Source organism: Neofelis nebulosa, chromosome 2, assembly GCF_028018385.1.
Source record: "Neofelis nebulosa isolate mNeoNeb1 chromosome 2, mNeoNeb1.pri, whole genome shotgun sequence".
Classification (NCBI taxonomy): Eukaryota; Metazoa; Chordata; class Mammalia; order Carnivora; family Felidae; genus Neofelis; species Neofelis nebulosa.
In genome coordinates, this window is record NC_080783.1 from 185,835,526 (window position 1) to 185,851,745 (window position 16,220).

At 44.1% G+C, this 16,220-nt stretch overlaps 1 protein-coding gene across 7 annotated transcripts in view; it reads right to left on the reverse strand.

Moving 5' to 3' along the window:
• MAST2 (microtubule associated serine/threonine kinase 2) overlaps positions 1-16,220 on the reverse strand; it is a 236,326-nt gene that overhangs the window by 12,511 nt on the left and 207,595 nt on the right. For all 7 annotated transcript variants that reach the window (XM_058717551.1, XM_058717552.1, XM_058717555.1 and 4 more), the window contains 5 exons: positions 15,250-15,404; positions 12,823-12,898; positions 9,265-9,474; positions 2,966-3,067; positions 655-787 (listed from right to left, as the gene is read on the reverse strand). In XM_058717551.1, the coding sequence (XP_058573534.1) occupies positions 655-787; positions 2,966-3,067; positions 9,265-9,474; positions 12,823-12,898; positions 15,250-15,404 (676 nt within the window). The remainder of the gene's footprint in view (positions 1-654; positions 788-2,965; positions 3,068-9,264; positions 9,475-12,822; positions 12,899-15,249; positions 15,405-16,220) is intronic.

Consider the following 16,220-nt stretch of genomic DNA (forward strand, 5'->3'; position numbering starts at 1 on the left):
CTCCTGTGGCTCTATCCACAGAAGAGTCACAGCTTTTGGACTTAATTGCCAAATAATACTGCCACTCCTATTTCTAGAAGTCCAGTGCCATTCATAAGGCCTGGCAAATTCTAAAAAGTTTCACTCAAATTTAGGACAATTCCTGAAAAACAGGGCCCAAGGGTGGGCTATTGGTCCCTATCCTGCTTTGCCGGATGGGGTTGGGGAACAGAGAAGGCAGGAGCAGGATGAGCACAGACCAGGGACTTAGAAGCCCAGGGTTCATGAAGGGGCACAATGTGAAGCCCTGTCTCAGGACACATCAAAGACACAGGAGAACTTGTAAGGTGGCAGACAAGGAGGTAAGCATGCAGAGGAGGGAGCCATTTTTGAAAATGTAATTGTGGTCTTCTGTTGTTGACCTCTTTTGACATTCTAAATCCAACCCAACTGGCCTCACGCCAATCCAGATTGGGTTAATGTCAGGCAGATGTGAACAATTCTGAAGGAGAAGCTGTTTTCTGACAGAGAATACATGGTTCCTCTGATAGCCCTGAGGCCCCTGATGCTGAGTTGTGACCGTGTCCAATCTAAGTCTCTTCTCCAAGTGGCTTTCCTGAGGTTAGAGTTTGTTGGCTGTGGGGCCTCTTCACAGCCACCAGGCAGCATGCTCACCCTCTAGGGGATCCCGTGTGAGGCCCAGTTGACTAACGATGTAGCGGGGAATGTCACATTTAATCCCTTGTCCCTCCTTGGCATGGCCCTCGGCTGCTTCTAACAGGTGGTAGAACTCTTCAGGGTCAAACTCCTGTACCAGGGGAGAGAGGTGGTCAGTGGTGAGGGCTACAAGTGAAGGCTTTGGTTTTCACAGCACATACCTGGAGGAAGATGAACAAGAAGACTTTCTCTTTGTGATGGGACACCCCTGCCTCCGAATACCCAGAAACATCATGATTCATGGATCATGAGAATGGGGACAAAGCTGTCTTCCAGGTGAGCTCCAGACTGGACACCCTAAGCATGTGTTGTCTTCTTCACACTAAGAACCAAAGCTTTTGGCTTCAAGATAGCTCAACCTATTTACCTGGTCCAAAGCCTTCTGCCAGCCAGATGGCACTATCACACACACACGCACAAGTACGTGCAGGCCTGCCTTCAAATATTTACCGAGCACCTCGTACGTGCTAGGACCGGAGTACTATGTGGACAGCACATGAGTCCTTGTCTGCACAGAGCACAGAATAGTGAGGATTCTATTTACTGAGTCCCTACTAAGTGCTACACTCTGGGCTAAACCCGGCTAACACCTCTATGACCTCAGTGAGGAAATCAAGGCCCAAATAGATGTACTGATTTATCCATGGTCACAGAGACAGGAAGGGAAAGAGAGCCAGCATTCAAACCCAGGCCTGACTCTTAAGCCCTGTCCAAGCATGGACTTCATGTTCTTGAGGAAGAGGCCCTCTGCTTGACCACAAGTCCAGCTTCCACGGCTTCCCTCATCTCTGGTGTCAATATTTTGGAGAAACATCCACTGCCAGAGGAGAGTAATCTTACTCTCCTATGAATTTAAAACCTGGACTAATCTACTAGGCAAGATCTGGAAGTCCTTCTAACTTCTTATTCTTTCCTCAGTCCCTGGTCAGAGTGTCTGTCTCCTAAACCCCTAAAGCTCCTCCATCTGCCTCTTCTCTGTGCCCCTACCACTGGCCTCCTCAGGCCACCCCTATCTGCACACGAACTGCTGCTTCTGGCTATTTGCCTGGTCATCCTGCCCTCTCTTCCAATTCACCATCCATGTTGCAACCACAGTAATCTTTCTCAGGAGTAAATCTGATGGAATGTTACTCATAAACAAATAGGAACCCATTAGTGATACATGTAACATGTATAAAACAAAACAAAAAAAAATTATGCTGAAAGAAGTCAGAACATACTACATAATTTCATCTACATGAAACTATACAAAGGGCAAACCTATCCACAATGGAAGAGAGCAGATAAGCGGCTGCCTGGCAGTGGGAGGTGAGGGATGGGAGAGAGACTGACTGCAAAAGGCACAAGGGAACTTTTTGAGGTGAAAGAAATGTTCTCTATCTCAACTGCAGTGGTGATTATGCAGGTGTGTATATGTTAAAACTCATTGAATACATCAAAAATGATGTATTTTATTGTATATAAATTATGCGTTAATAAAGCTGGTTAAAAAAAGTAAATCTGACCATATCACATTCTTACCTAAACTTTCTGATGGCTCCAAGTGGCCCTCAGGATAAACCCAAACTCTGGAGCAGGGATCCTGACCCTCCATGATGCTGCCCCGCCTACCCTCCAGGTTTCTCCCTCACCAATTCTTCACACTCACCCTGTGCTCCATTGAATGCCCTTCCCGGGCAAACTCATAATCATCCTTCATCACCCCAAGCTTCGTGTCCTCTAAGGAGCTTTCACCAAACGTCCATCCCAAGGAGGACTAAGGCACCTCCTTCCTTCCCCATGTTCTTGTCACACTTTGGACTTCCCTCAGTTGCAACACTACTTGCAGTATCGTAATTATTATTTCTACGTCTCCATGCCTCCTACCTGAGGCACTGAAAGACCAGCTCCACTACAGAGGGAGTACCTTAGGCTCAGGGACTCTGCTGTGTTTAAGTCTGTGTCTCCAGTGTGTGGCGTGGAGCAGGTGCTAAGTGCTGCTGCATGATGAACTGATGGACTCAACTTGTGCCAATGGAACTGGTCTATGCTCCTCACCGCCCAAAGCCCACTCACCTGGGGTCTGCTCAGTGTGTGGGGGTCAGATGAATACCCCTCAGGACCAACTATTTTCCTCACAGGAACTCATTTGGGCCCAATGCCAGCATACCACATTTAAACAAGGACGTCAGCAGCAGAAATGACGGCGGTACTACCATAGTTCTGCTGTTAGCAGGATACTTCCTCTGTATGCCCCACCCCCTCCCAACCTTCTCTGGAGTCCACTCACCAGGCATTCCAAGAGCCGAGCTGGGCGGGCAATGACAATCATCAGCTTCTTCACCAACTGCATCACAAAAGCCACTTCTGAACTCTCTGAGCGCTCATGAGCCTGTAGAGAAGACAAAGGTTGGTTAAGCAATCCACTGGCACATCGTGGTTGGGCTAATGCAGGACTGGGCTGGGCAGAGTGGACTCTGGGGAGACACAAGTTGGTAGTACAGAGACTTCTGCAAAATGAAGGACTTGGGGAAGGCCTGTGTGCCATGAGAGACAGCAAGCCGCTCACAGGAACTGTGTGAACTTCAGGACACTACATGACACCGGGAATGTCACAGAGACCCTGGCTCAAGAGACAACCCTCAGGGGAGTTTCATTGTTCACTCCCCACCCCAGGCAGAAGGTCAGGAATAGAAAGCCTTCAAAGCAGGAGTGATGCGACCAGACAGTATTTTAGAAAGATGGCTCTGGCTGTAGTGTGGATGGTGCACTAAAGAGCACAAGCCTAAAAGCAGAAAAACCCATTAATGGACTGCTGTAATAATGTGCATAAAAAAGGCATAAATCAAGGAAACACAGTCTGGGGCCATTTCAGAGGTAGATGACTGGAGTACAGCGGAGGGTTGGACGAAGCAAGAAGAGAAGGGAACTGCAACTACAGTTTTAGGGAAAGTTCAGTGAATCCATAAATAAAATAGGAAATATAACAAGTAGTTCAAGTAAGGGAAGGTGGAGAAGCTCCATTTTGGATTTGCAGAGTTTGAGATACCTAGATTAGATACTCTATTGGGTATTTACTCAGCCCAGGAGCCTTTATCTTTTTTATGGAAACTGCTCTGACTTCTAGTAGCTACAATTGTATCATGTGGCTGAACCTTCCATCCCACCTCCAACAGCTGACAAGTGTGGATTACTCTCCTAGGAATTTAAAAATGGACGGAAAGACAACTGTTATTTATCAGTGTGCTAGAAGAGTATAATCTACTGTTGGATGAAAAGGGATGGCCACATCTACCAAAGAGACCTAGGAAAAGCAGCACAGAGAAAAATGGCAGGAAGGGGAATCACCACTTCCTGAGCTTCCCACAGTTTCTGGTTTCTAGTTTTGGTCCCTTAAGACCAGGTTGCATTCCTGTCTTTAATTCTCTAAAACCCACCCTTTTCATCTTTATAATTAGTTTCTCCTTCCTGCTTAAACTACTTTGAGTTAGCTTTCTATTACTTACAACCAAAAAATACTAACCAATCTGGAAGTCGAAGTGGAGGAGTGGAACCAATAAACAGTGGACTGGAGCTCCAATACTGCCCAGGGGCTAAAGAGAACAGGGAGAGAAGCAGCCAGGTGGCTGTCCTCAACACATGGGCGACAATAGAAGGCACGGAAGATGAGGCTGTCAGAGAGCGTGTGAAGAAAGGAGGAAGAGGAGACCAACACTCAGGGCCGTACCCTGTGGAACATCAACATTTAATACTTTTATTTTATGTATTTTTTAAGGTTTTTTCCCCCCCCAATAATCTCTACACCCAACATGGGGCTTGAACTCATGACCCCAAGATCAAGAGTTACATGCTCTTTCGACTGAGCCAGTCAGGCGCCCCCAAAGCCAAATGAAAAGCATTTAAGAGATGGGCAAAAAAGGAATTTGTGAAAGGGCAGCAAGACTGCAAGACTGGAGAGAACAGTGCCATGACCCCAAGTGGGGGAAAAGTCCAGGAGACAGATTCACACTGTAGAGCTCTGCAGAGTTGTGAAGAAGGATGAGGACGGAAAGAGGCCATAGGATCTCTTCGGCAACTGGTTGCTTGGTGGCAAGCTGGTTGCTTGTTGACTTTAGCCTGAAACAGTGTTGTGGGATGGTGGGAAGAGAAAGTAGAAGGCAGAAGACTGAGCAGGTTGTTAGACTGAATGGGTTGTTAGTAAAGAAAACTAGCAAATAAAGACCATTACAAAAAAAAACTGGTTATGAAATGAAGAGAGAGGCTGGGCACTACGTGAAATCTTGTTTATTCTTTTAAGACTTAACCCAAATAGCCACTTTGTGAACCCTCGCTGAGATCCTCTGCCTGTACCTCCCACCCCACCCAAACACATAAGAACAGGAACTAACTGCTCCCTCTTCTATGTTTTGTTTGCTTACATGCCATGGTACCACATGTTTTTTGTTTTTTATTTTAGAGAGAGAGCAGGAGAGAGAGGGAGATGGGCACAGAGAGAGGGAAAGAGGGAAGGAGAGAGGGAGAGAGAGAGAGAATTTTAAATCCATGCATGGAGCCTGACTTGGGGTTCAATCCCATGATCCTGGGGATCATGACCTGAGTGTCAGACATTCAACTGACTGAGCTACCCAGGTGCCCCCCACATGTTGTTTTACAATTAGTCGTCTGTTTCTACGTCTACACTGTAGAGCCTTATGAACAGAGACACTATGTCTTTTGTTCTTCCTTTACATGCTAAGACTAGCATAGTGCCTCTTACAGAGCAGATGCCAATGTTTGTTGATTAAATGTTTGAAAATATGATCTTAGGCTCTGGAATAAGACAAACCTGGGTTTGGGTTCTAGCTCTGTTACTTAAGAAATGAGTTACCTTTGGGGCGCCTGGGTGGCTCAGTCGGTTAAGTGTCTGACTGGCCCAGGTCATGATCTCACGGTTAAGTTCAAGCCCCACGTCAGGCTCTGTGCTGACAGCTTGGAGACTGCAGCCTGCTTCAGATTCTGTGTCTCCCTCTCTCTCTGCACCTCCCTAGCTCACGCTCCCTCTCTCTGTCAAAAATAAATAAACTTAAAAAAAATTTTTTTTTTTTTTTTTTTAAGAAATGAGTTACCTTGGGCTAACCTAGCTTCTTTAAAGCTTTGGTTTCCTCACCTGTAGACTTACAGAATAGTAGTACCTTACCTACAGTGTTGCTATGAAGATTAAATTAGATAAATTAAATGAGATAATGCAGTATCTAGTATGCATTAAGTGCTCTACAATAACAGTTATGTTTATTATTTTAAATATAAATTTTACCATGCCATTTTCCAAATTACAACCATTAATAATTTTCCCACTGCCTTTATGATAAAACCTAAGCTCCTCACAGACACTTCAGCCTTTGCCCATCCCTTCCTAATTTTCCCTGCAGGCATCCTTCACCTAGTCATGCCAAACTACTTTATCTGCAATTCCTGGAATGTCCCAAGTTCCTTTACACCTCTCAGAGTGGCCTGATTCCTGGGGCTGGCTGGTGCCAGCTGCTGGTGGGCAGATTGACCCTAAGTGGTTGTTCCTGTGTATCTTTTGATGACTCTCATGATGCATTTACTGTTTATATCTGTTTTGTTTACACAGGTTTGTAAATATTATTGCCTAAGATGTTTGTATATAACTTGTAGCTTTTATTTATTCAAAATTCACATGTTAATGACTTATGATGGTGTCCTACTCCCACCATTATGTGGTTAAAAAAGAAAATAGTTCCCCTCAAAAATTTTTTTAATGTGGAAACAATAACTTTCACAGGAGAAAAAAAAAAAGGAAAAAAATAACAAAAAATTTTTCCCTAGTGAACTCCACCTACTTGTCAAGACTCAACGTTTCCCGAACTCTCCATGCAGAGTCAGCATATCTTCCTCCGTGCTCAGAACTGACCTCTAATATTTAGTGCTCACCAATTTACAATTAGTATAACACACAAAAGTGAGATAATTCACGTAGAGTACTCAGTGTAGTGTCTGGCACACAGTACACTTCAATAAATGACAGCTGTTCTTTTTACTTGTTGGTGGGTCTGTAATCCCACTTAACAGCAAATTCCTTGAGCTGGAACCTGTAACAAACTTTTTTCTGAATTCCCAGGGCCTAGCAAATTAGGGAGCAGATGAACGCACTGACTCCATATTCAGTGTTCTTGCTGCACCAAACAACCTACTCCCAGGGGGACAGGAGTTTGGGAAAACGCCTGAAGGTTTTGGGCAAGGCTCTGACTTTAGCATTTTTGGAGATCAATCGTAGATATACAAACAACCTGGGAAGTCACTCTACCTTGATCCTTTGCCTGATGCCACAATCCCAGATTCCTATCCACTGTTGGAAAGTTATTCTTGAACAGAAACAAAGAGCTGCCAGGGATATGCATGAGAATTTAGTTGCCTAAAATCAAATTTCTACAATGTCTGAATTTAAGTATTATTCTTGAAATAAGAAAAAAAAATTTTTTGTAGAAGGAAGTAATTTTTCATCTATTAAATCAAAACTTTTCTCACTGTAACACTTGCCCACTGGGTTAACAGGCCGTTTAGAGAATGGAAAACAATCTGCTACCTATTATATATGAGAAATCTTCCAATATTTGACAGTAATAATCATGGTCATTTTTAATCATCTGTCTCTAGATTCAAGTGTTTCCTAATTAAAAAAAATAAACTCCCTGTTCCTAATTTCTTTTTTTTTTTTATTATTTTTATTTATTTATTTATTTATTTATTTATTTATTTATTTATTAATATATGAAATTTACTGTCAAATTGGTTTCCATACAACGCCCAGTGCTCATCCCAAAAGGTGCCCTCCTCAATACCCATCACCCACCCTGCCCTCCCTCCCACCCCCCATCAACCCTCAGTTTGTTCTCAGTTTTTAACAGTCTCTTATGCTTTGGCTCTCTCCCACTCTAACCTCTTTTTTTTTTTTTTTTTTTCCCTTCCCCTCCCCCATGGGTTTCTGTTACGTTTCTCAGGATCCACATAAGAGTGAACACATATGGTATCTGTCTTTCTCTGTATGGCTTATTTCACTTAGCATCACACTCTCCAGTTCCATCCACGTTGCTACAAAAGGCCATATTTCATTTTTTCTCATTGCCACGTAGTATTCCATTGTGTATATAAACCACAATTTCTTTATCCATTCATCAGTTGATGGACATTTAGGCTCTTTCCATAATTTGGCTATTGTTGAGAGTGCTGCTATAAACACTGGGGTACAAGTGCCCCTATGCATCTGTTCCTAATTTCTAGACCAACACACTGAAGTCCTGTTTGATCATTAGCCCTGGGTTCTCAGCTCAGTTGGTACTACCCCAGAGCAAGGTCATAGGCCTAGAAGTAATAGGGGCCTGGACTAGGAAATACTCTAGTACATGAAGAGGTACATGTCCTTCCCGTTAAACTGTACTAATGGTGTAGTATAGGGCAACTGTCATTTGAGTGGGTAGGCATCCGACCACCTATTTGTAGAGGCCAACAGGAAAGCAAACTCTGGAGCATGAAGCAGTAGTTAAGAACTCACTGGACACTCTGGTCTTGACCATCTCTGGGTTATTTTATCTCTAGCCTCCTAGAGAAGACTTTTCACACTGGGGAGGATCGGGTCTCTAAATACCTAAATCCCTACTAACAAAGTTCTCACCATGTAAACAGAATGTCAGCGAATACATAAACCCATAGTACAAGCCCCAGCCTGTTTCCCCTTGGCTGAGCAGAACCAATCTGAAGGCTCTGCTTATACCAGTATTTCTACTAGACAAAAACCCACCACAGCCGCTGGGGCCACTTTTAGGCTTTCAGTATTTTTTTCTTTTTTTTTTTTAATTTACATCCAAATTGGTTAGCATATAGTGCAACAATGATTTCAGGAGTAGATTCCTTAATGCCCCTTACCAATTTAGCCCATCCCCCCTCCCACAACCCCTCCAGCAACCCTCTGTTTTTTCTCCATATTTAAGAGTCTCTTGGGGCGCCTGGGTGGCTCAGTTGGTTGAGCGTCCGACTTCGGCTCAGGTCATGATCTCACGGCTCGTAAGTTCGAGCCCTGCGTCGGGCTCTGTGCTGACAGCCTGGAGCCTGCTTCTGCTTCTGTGTCTCCCTCTCTCTCTGCCCCTAACCCACTCACATTCTGTCTCTGTCTCTCTCAAAAATAAACATTTAAAAAAGAAAAAAAAAAAAAAATAAGAGTCTCTTATGTTTTGTCCCCCTCCCTGTTTTTATATTATTTTTGTTTCCCTTATGTTCATCTGTTTTGGGTATTTATAAACACTACCAATGTTGGAGCCTCAGGCAGAGTAATCAGAATCAGAAAAAGAAAAACCCCACAGAACCGAGTTCTCCTCACACCACACAGGCTTCTCTTAGCAATGCAGGGGACTGAGTAGGAACCAAAGTCCATCAGCAACCACACTCGGGGGTGGACTCTGCACATGAGTAAGGAGGTGGGGGCAAGCTGGCTGAGAAGACTGGAAACAAAATCTTAGCCTTAATCTTAGCTTGGAATTAATAATCCACTACCTCACAGAGAATTTACCAGAATTCCAGCACAAGGACACTCACATCTTGCAGAAGTTTCTCTAAATTCTCTTGAAGCTCATAGAAGTAGTGTGATGTAATGAGACGACTCCGAGATTTATCCAGGCAGTCTCGGGCCATCTCAATCACCTGATGATGAATAAAGCTCAAGGTTCCATCTGCCAAGGGCAACACACTGTCTGGAGTGTTGGAGGAAATGAATTCTGCAAGACGCTCTTCCATTTGTGCGGTGGCCTGCAAATAAAAGCAGGAAAAGTGACATTTCGCTTCTAGTTCCAGCTTACTTGGGAGCTCAGCCTGAAGGACCTGGTAATAACCTGAGGACAAGCTCTGTGATCCTGGTTTCCTGATGTTGCATTTGGGGAACCCGACAACTAGACATATGAAAAGATCACCGTCAGGTCAAGTCAAAACATTACAGTCAAGGCCCTCTCTCACGTGACCTTGCCTATCTCCCCCCACTTCTTGGAAGATGTGCTCTTTTGCTCTGAGGACCTGGAAGTGTTTGCTGCTCTCCCCCTTTAGCATGCTGCTTCATGCCTGTTCATGCTGTTCCCTGTATGTAGCTTTTTCACCTGCCAAGCCTGACTGGCAAACTCCTATCACTCCTCTAATCTCAGTTCACACATCACCTGTCTCTCCTCTGGGAAGTCTTTGATTCCTCCATGCTGCCACTGGACCTCCTTGTGTATAGGCACTGCTAGTTTCTAAACATTTCTCTAGACTGGGAATTATAAGTCAGAGAGAATTTGATTTATTTCAGGATCCTCTTACTTGACCTTAGGACTCAACTCAACTAAGCAGATGCTCGGAGAGTGTTTACTGAAGGTGTGAACCTGACTCCTCACGGACCCAGACCTTCAACAGAGCAGAACAAAAGTTTAGCTCAGAAGCCTCTGGGGGACCTAACTGCACAGTCAGGTCAAACGATAAATACACACCAGTTAACAAGTTCATAGCTGCCAATCTAGGACGTGGCCTAATCTTTCCTTTGCCACCAGATGGCAATTTCTGATTTCCAGTGTGTGTTTAGGTGGATATATGTGTGTCTGGTATTTGCATCATAAGCATTTTTGCCACATTTTTACTGTATAATTAATTGGCCGTAAGGCAATTTTGCTGTATGAAAAAAATAACTGAAAAAGATAATTGGTTGACAGTTTGGTTTCATTTCTCCAAAAATGCAGTATTCCCATTTTGTATCATATAAACCTTAGCCTTCATAATGGTCTATACAGTGGCACCGAGTTTTGAACCCACATTTCCCATAGAACTTTGGAACATCTATAAACCGACATGTGACAACATGCTAAGAACAAACAGTGTGGAAGGCTTTCACAACAATACAGAACTCAGTTATAAATATGTACCCAAGTATTTAGAGAAACTGATACTTCTCTTAATGAAGGATGAAATTTTGGTCAAAAAAGAAAAAGTGTGATGCCAAACAAGGAGATGAATCAACAAGCAAAAACAAAATGTATAATACTATGACCAAAAGACTTTGAAGACAAATGCTTACATACAATCAACAAAATAAAATCAGTTATTTGTGCTGTATTGCAATTAATCTACACTATACATTTTGAATGTATACAAATATTTTGTGTATTTTGTTTGCAAATAGCCTTTTAATTTTGTGATTTGTTTTTTGTGTTTCATTGTGTTCTTTTCAATGAATGTCCCTCATTTATTTTTTGCGACCTTATCCTTTACAACAAAATTGCCCAATGGCCAATTAGTTATGTAGTAAAAGTGCTTATGGAAAAACTACCCAGAACTATGTATATAAACACACATCTAAGTACAAACACACACACACACACACACACACACACACACACACACACACACAGTATGTGGAGAGAGAGAGGAAACAGAAGGAAAGGAATCTTAACATATTTTTTCTAACAGTTCGTCTTTACATAAATGACTTGGAGACATCCATACGAAACAAATATGCAATGTTAAAATGATAATATAACACCTAACATTTAAGCAGGAGGAGATGCATTTTAAATACTACACACTCCCAAATTTCTTTGTAAGGATCAAGCATAAAAAAATGATTTCCTAGGGGCTCCTGGGTGGCTCAGTCGGTTAAGCGTCCGACTTCAGCTCAGGTCATGACCTAACGGTTCGTGGGTTTGAGCCCCACATCAGGCTCTGTGCTGACAGCTCAGAGCCTGGAGCCTGTTTCAGATTCTGTGTCTCCCTCTCTCTCTGCCCCTCCCCCACTTGCACTCTGTCTCTCTCTGTCTCAAAAATAAATAAACATAAAAAAAAAAAAAAAAAAAGATTTCCTAGCTGTTCATTCTGCCTATCTTCCTCACTCTTACTCTCTAATGCCTGCTCCAAGGCATAGAAAGCACAGACCACAGGGCACTGGGCAACAAAGAAACAATAGCTCACACTGAGTGCTTATTATGTCCTGGGCACAGTTAGAAAAGCTTAATGTCCATTAACTTTCATAAACTCTCTATGAGATCAATACTCTTATTATCCCAAATTACAGATGAGGCAAATCAAGCTCAGAGAAGTTAAATAATCTGTCCGGGGTCATATAGCTAGTAAATGGTAGAAGCAGATTTGAACCCATTCAGTCTGGTTCCAGAAAGTGTGTCCTTCCTAACTGCTATGCTTCACTGTGTATGTCAAGAGGGAAAGTACAGGGTTTCATATCATTTCCCTAGGCCACCCATGTGTGTCCACAAGACTATACTGGAGTCTAGAAAAAGGACACTCTCAAAAGAGTAGGAAACCAACTGTGCACTCCAGACCCTAGACACAGATGAACAGACCCAGGGAAGTCTGGACAGAGGATGAAGATAGAGGCTTGAGGACTTCATGCTCCTTGCTGTCATGGACAGGAAGGCTGAGTCAGTCCCTGGCTCAGACAGAGCTGGCTGTGTTCTGCAGGAATAGGGCCTGGCACGAGAAGACCAGGTCAGAATGTATAGGCGTGCTGTGTGCAAAAAGGGAAACAAGGGCCTTCGTTCCATACACTTGGTGGTTTCCAGCCAAACCATAGAGCTGTGAAACCTACTTCTCCACTATCCCAGGAGAGTAATCTGCCTTCCTCCTTCAGCATTTTCCTGCTTGAACACTCTGTCTCCCACTTTCCTGCTCCCTCTGGCCAACCTCCTGCCAGCCCAGCACACCTGTCTGCTGTGCACACTATGGGCCTGGTAATGAGGCTCTGCTTAAGAAATCTGCATCAAAGGAACGTGCTCTCTGATAGCTAATTCCATTGTATGGGGACCCTGACTTACAGACCTGATGTGCATGGTTAGAAACAGGGTCCCCAGTTCTTCCCTTCCTCACTAACATATAGCAGAACATCTTTCTAACATTTCTCTCTAGATACCTCTCCAGGGAGTGAAGAAATATAGGCCCTGCAAGCATGAGCCCCAGACTCATAGTCCTCTGCTGCCTGCCTCTTCTCCAGCAGTCTGGAAGCCTTGTGTTTGTATCCTCCTCCTGCCGGGGACCTTTCTACTCTTCTTGATTACCTATGGAGAGAGCATTCCATCCCCTCACCCTCAGTCTTCCCACAGGGGCAGCCCTCCTCAGAATCCTTACCTTGGGAAATCTTTCTTTGTACACATGATTCATCATTATTATTTCACTGTCAAAGGAAACTGGGGACCGTCCAGGACTAAATAAGAAAGAAACAACTGTGTTACTTCAGTGCCATGGAACTATCAAGAAGAAAGATGACCATTCCCAGAGTCCCACTCCCACAATGTCTGCAGAGTTCCCTCCCACTGTCTGCAGCACCCACACACTCCCACCTTAATGACTACTGACTTCTAGAGTCTTCCTTTTTCCTGAAGCTCCCAGCATACCTTGTTTAGCTCAAAATGCTGCCATCTGGAACTAGGCTACCTTCCTACAAGAAGCCTAGCTTTCACAAAGACCTTTGCCAGTGCCTGAAAAGGCCTAGAAAGGAGGAGACTACTCCTGAGACTATCTGTGGTCTTCCTCGGATGACCTCCCCCAGAACAGGACTCTCTGGGTCTTCTTTGCTTTGGCCAGTAGATTGAGTATACCCCAGCATGTTCTAGGAATCAAATCAAATCAAACCACCACCAAAACAGCCAAAGGAAGACAGTGTATACCTGTATCTTTTCCCAAACATGCTGGAGCCAATGAGGCTAACTTGGGCTCTGACCTGGGGGATAAATGAGGCCAATCCAGCTTATAGTGTGTTATAAGCCTGGGTCCTCTATACGTTCTCCTTTGACCCACGTGGGGTTACATCTTCTTAAAGGATTTCAAAGTTTGAGCCACACAAATGGATATTTGGGTCCTGCCCATTTTGGTGCCCCTGACATGTGACCCCAACTGAGCTAGGTTCAGAACTGTTCCTCTTTGCCTTTCCTCCCTGGTGTGGGGCCATGATCTGCCTGCTGTATCATTATACATTACCAAGTATTTTAAGAGTAATACAGCAATGGGGCACTTGGGTGGCTCAGCTGGTTAAGCGTCCGACTTCGACTCAGGTCATGATCTCAGGGTTTGTGAGTTCGAGAACTGCAATGGGCTCTGTGCGGACAGCTCAGAGCCTGGAGCCTGCTTCAGACTCTGTGTCTCCCTCTCTCTCTGCCCCTCCCCTGCTCACACTCTGTCTCTCAAAAATAAATAAACGTTAAAAAAAAATTTTTTTAAAGAGTAATATAGCAGGGATTTCCCTGAGATACTGTGGTCCCCTCAATCTCAAATGGCCTAAAATGTACCCTTTACCCTGTGGATTACGGAGAACACCAAGATTTGGGTGTTCCTCTGAGTGAGACCAAGAAAGGCACTGGGATCCACACTCCACAACCACTCATTTGTGTTTCTCATCCTCTACACTACAGTCCAGTGATCATCTTCATCAGTCTATGAATTCAAACCAGTCTTTATGGTATTGTTCGGCCCATTCCCCAATACTCATAGCAGCAACATTACCTGAGGCGATTCTTCCTGGGAGGCCATGCTCCTCTGGGTCCCCACCCCGAACATATTAACCAATTTATTATTTCCCAGGGGCTCTGGAAAGCTGAACTCAGTCATTAAAGTCATGCCCATTTTAATTTCCACCCTCTTCCTTAATCTGGAATTATGGTGCAATTTTATCAGCTAATGCCAAAGAAAAGAGTGAATTAGTCTAAGGATTCACAGACAAATCAGCTGCTACGGTTTGTTTGGTTTGATAAGCCCAGCTGAATCAGGGAAATGAGTTAGATTCAGATGGGCATTTAATTCTGCTTCTGAAATTGGCTTCTTCCCTAAGTCAGCCACAAGTGTCTTCAACAGCAACTTTTGTAGCTGGCCTAGTTCATATACCCTGGGACGGTGGGTTCTGCAGCCAGGTAAATGTCAGAACAGATCATACTATTACTCTCCTCTTACTGAATGGAGCTTAAAGTATATTTCTACTGCTAACTACTTTTTTTAATGTTTACTATTTTTGAGAAAGGGAGAGAAAGAGCATGAACGGGGGAGGGGCAGAGAATGAGGAGACACAGAATCTGAAGCAGGCTCCAGGCTCTGAGCTGTCAGCACAGAGGCTGACACGGGGCTCAAATTCATGAACCACGAGATCATGACCTGAGCTGAAGTTGGATGCTTAACTGACTGAGTCACCCAGGCAGCCCTCTATTGCTAACTACTTTCAAAGGGAAAAAGAGAGGGACCACTCGACAGCATCATCAGATATGCTTGAGCGTCACTGGACTTAACTCATTTGAGCTGTGCCAAGGTGCTGTGCCAGGGGTTGGCAAACTATGGCCCACAGACCAAATCTGGCCCACTGCCTGTTTTTGTAAATAAAGTTTACAGAATGTCTGTGGGTGCTTTTGCACTACAACAGTAGAGTTAACTAGTTGCCACAGGGACTGTATGGCCTACAAAGCCTAAATTATTTACTATCTTGCCCTTTATAGAACATCTGCCAATTCCTATGCTGTGGAAACTGGCTGAGTTCCATTGGTCCTGGGGTAGCAGGCAGAGAGGACTCCTTACCTGAGGCTGCGAGAACGGGGCCGCATGGCTGGGGACTGCCGTCCCTCCTCATCTGGTACACTCTCTGTGCTGAAATGTTTCGTCAAAAAGTGCAGCTCATCAGCTGTAGGCTGGAAGGGCAACTGGTGAAGCTTTTCCTGTGAGGAACATGATGACTAAAGGGAAAAACATTAAAAAACAGCATTATAGGCATGTCTAAGTGCAGTCCAGGAACAGAGAGGACTTCCCAGTCAATGTGAACCCAAAGGTAACCAAAATCAGGCCTTTTTTGCTTTGTTCCTTTTAGTCTCCACTGTGTAGGATTCCCCTCTCTACTCCTTCAGAGCCTTTAGTCCTGAGGAAGCCAAGATACTAGGAGCTGACTTGAAAACAATTAAGAATTCCAAACATGGCCCAATGACTGAGATTCCAGACAAGGGCCCACTGCCAACCATAACAGACCTTTGAGGGAGCGAGCCGTGCTACGACAGGAATCCCACCAGATGCAGCAACTGCTGTGACAGCCCTATGCAGCACCAGAATCGGTGAAGTCCCCCTTTCCTGACAAGAGAGCAGGCAGATCTAACACCATTGGCTCAGTTTCTGTTCACCAACTGATGAAGAATCTGAGGTTCAAATATCTAAATCCATTTAGAGTCAAAGCTGCAGCACCACACTGAGGAAACTGTTGCCACAAGTAAGCCTCAACACCAAGTGAAAAATCAGAACTTTTTTGAGCTACCAGCATAGGCTTCTGTCATGGAATGCTATCACATGAAGCTGTAAATAGCTAGTGGGAGGTCTCCACAGGGCTCTGTCTTGGCCACATTTTTGGAAATAGTTTGGATAGAAATTGCAAAAAGTATCTTCACCCAACTGCCACTAAGATGACATAAAATTGGTTTTTTAAAGTATCCCAATAAAATAAGCTGCAGCCATGGGTTGAGTCTATTAAAATTTATTGAACAGGTATATGTCATATATATCTTTAT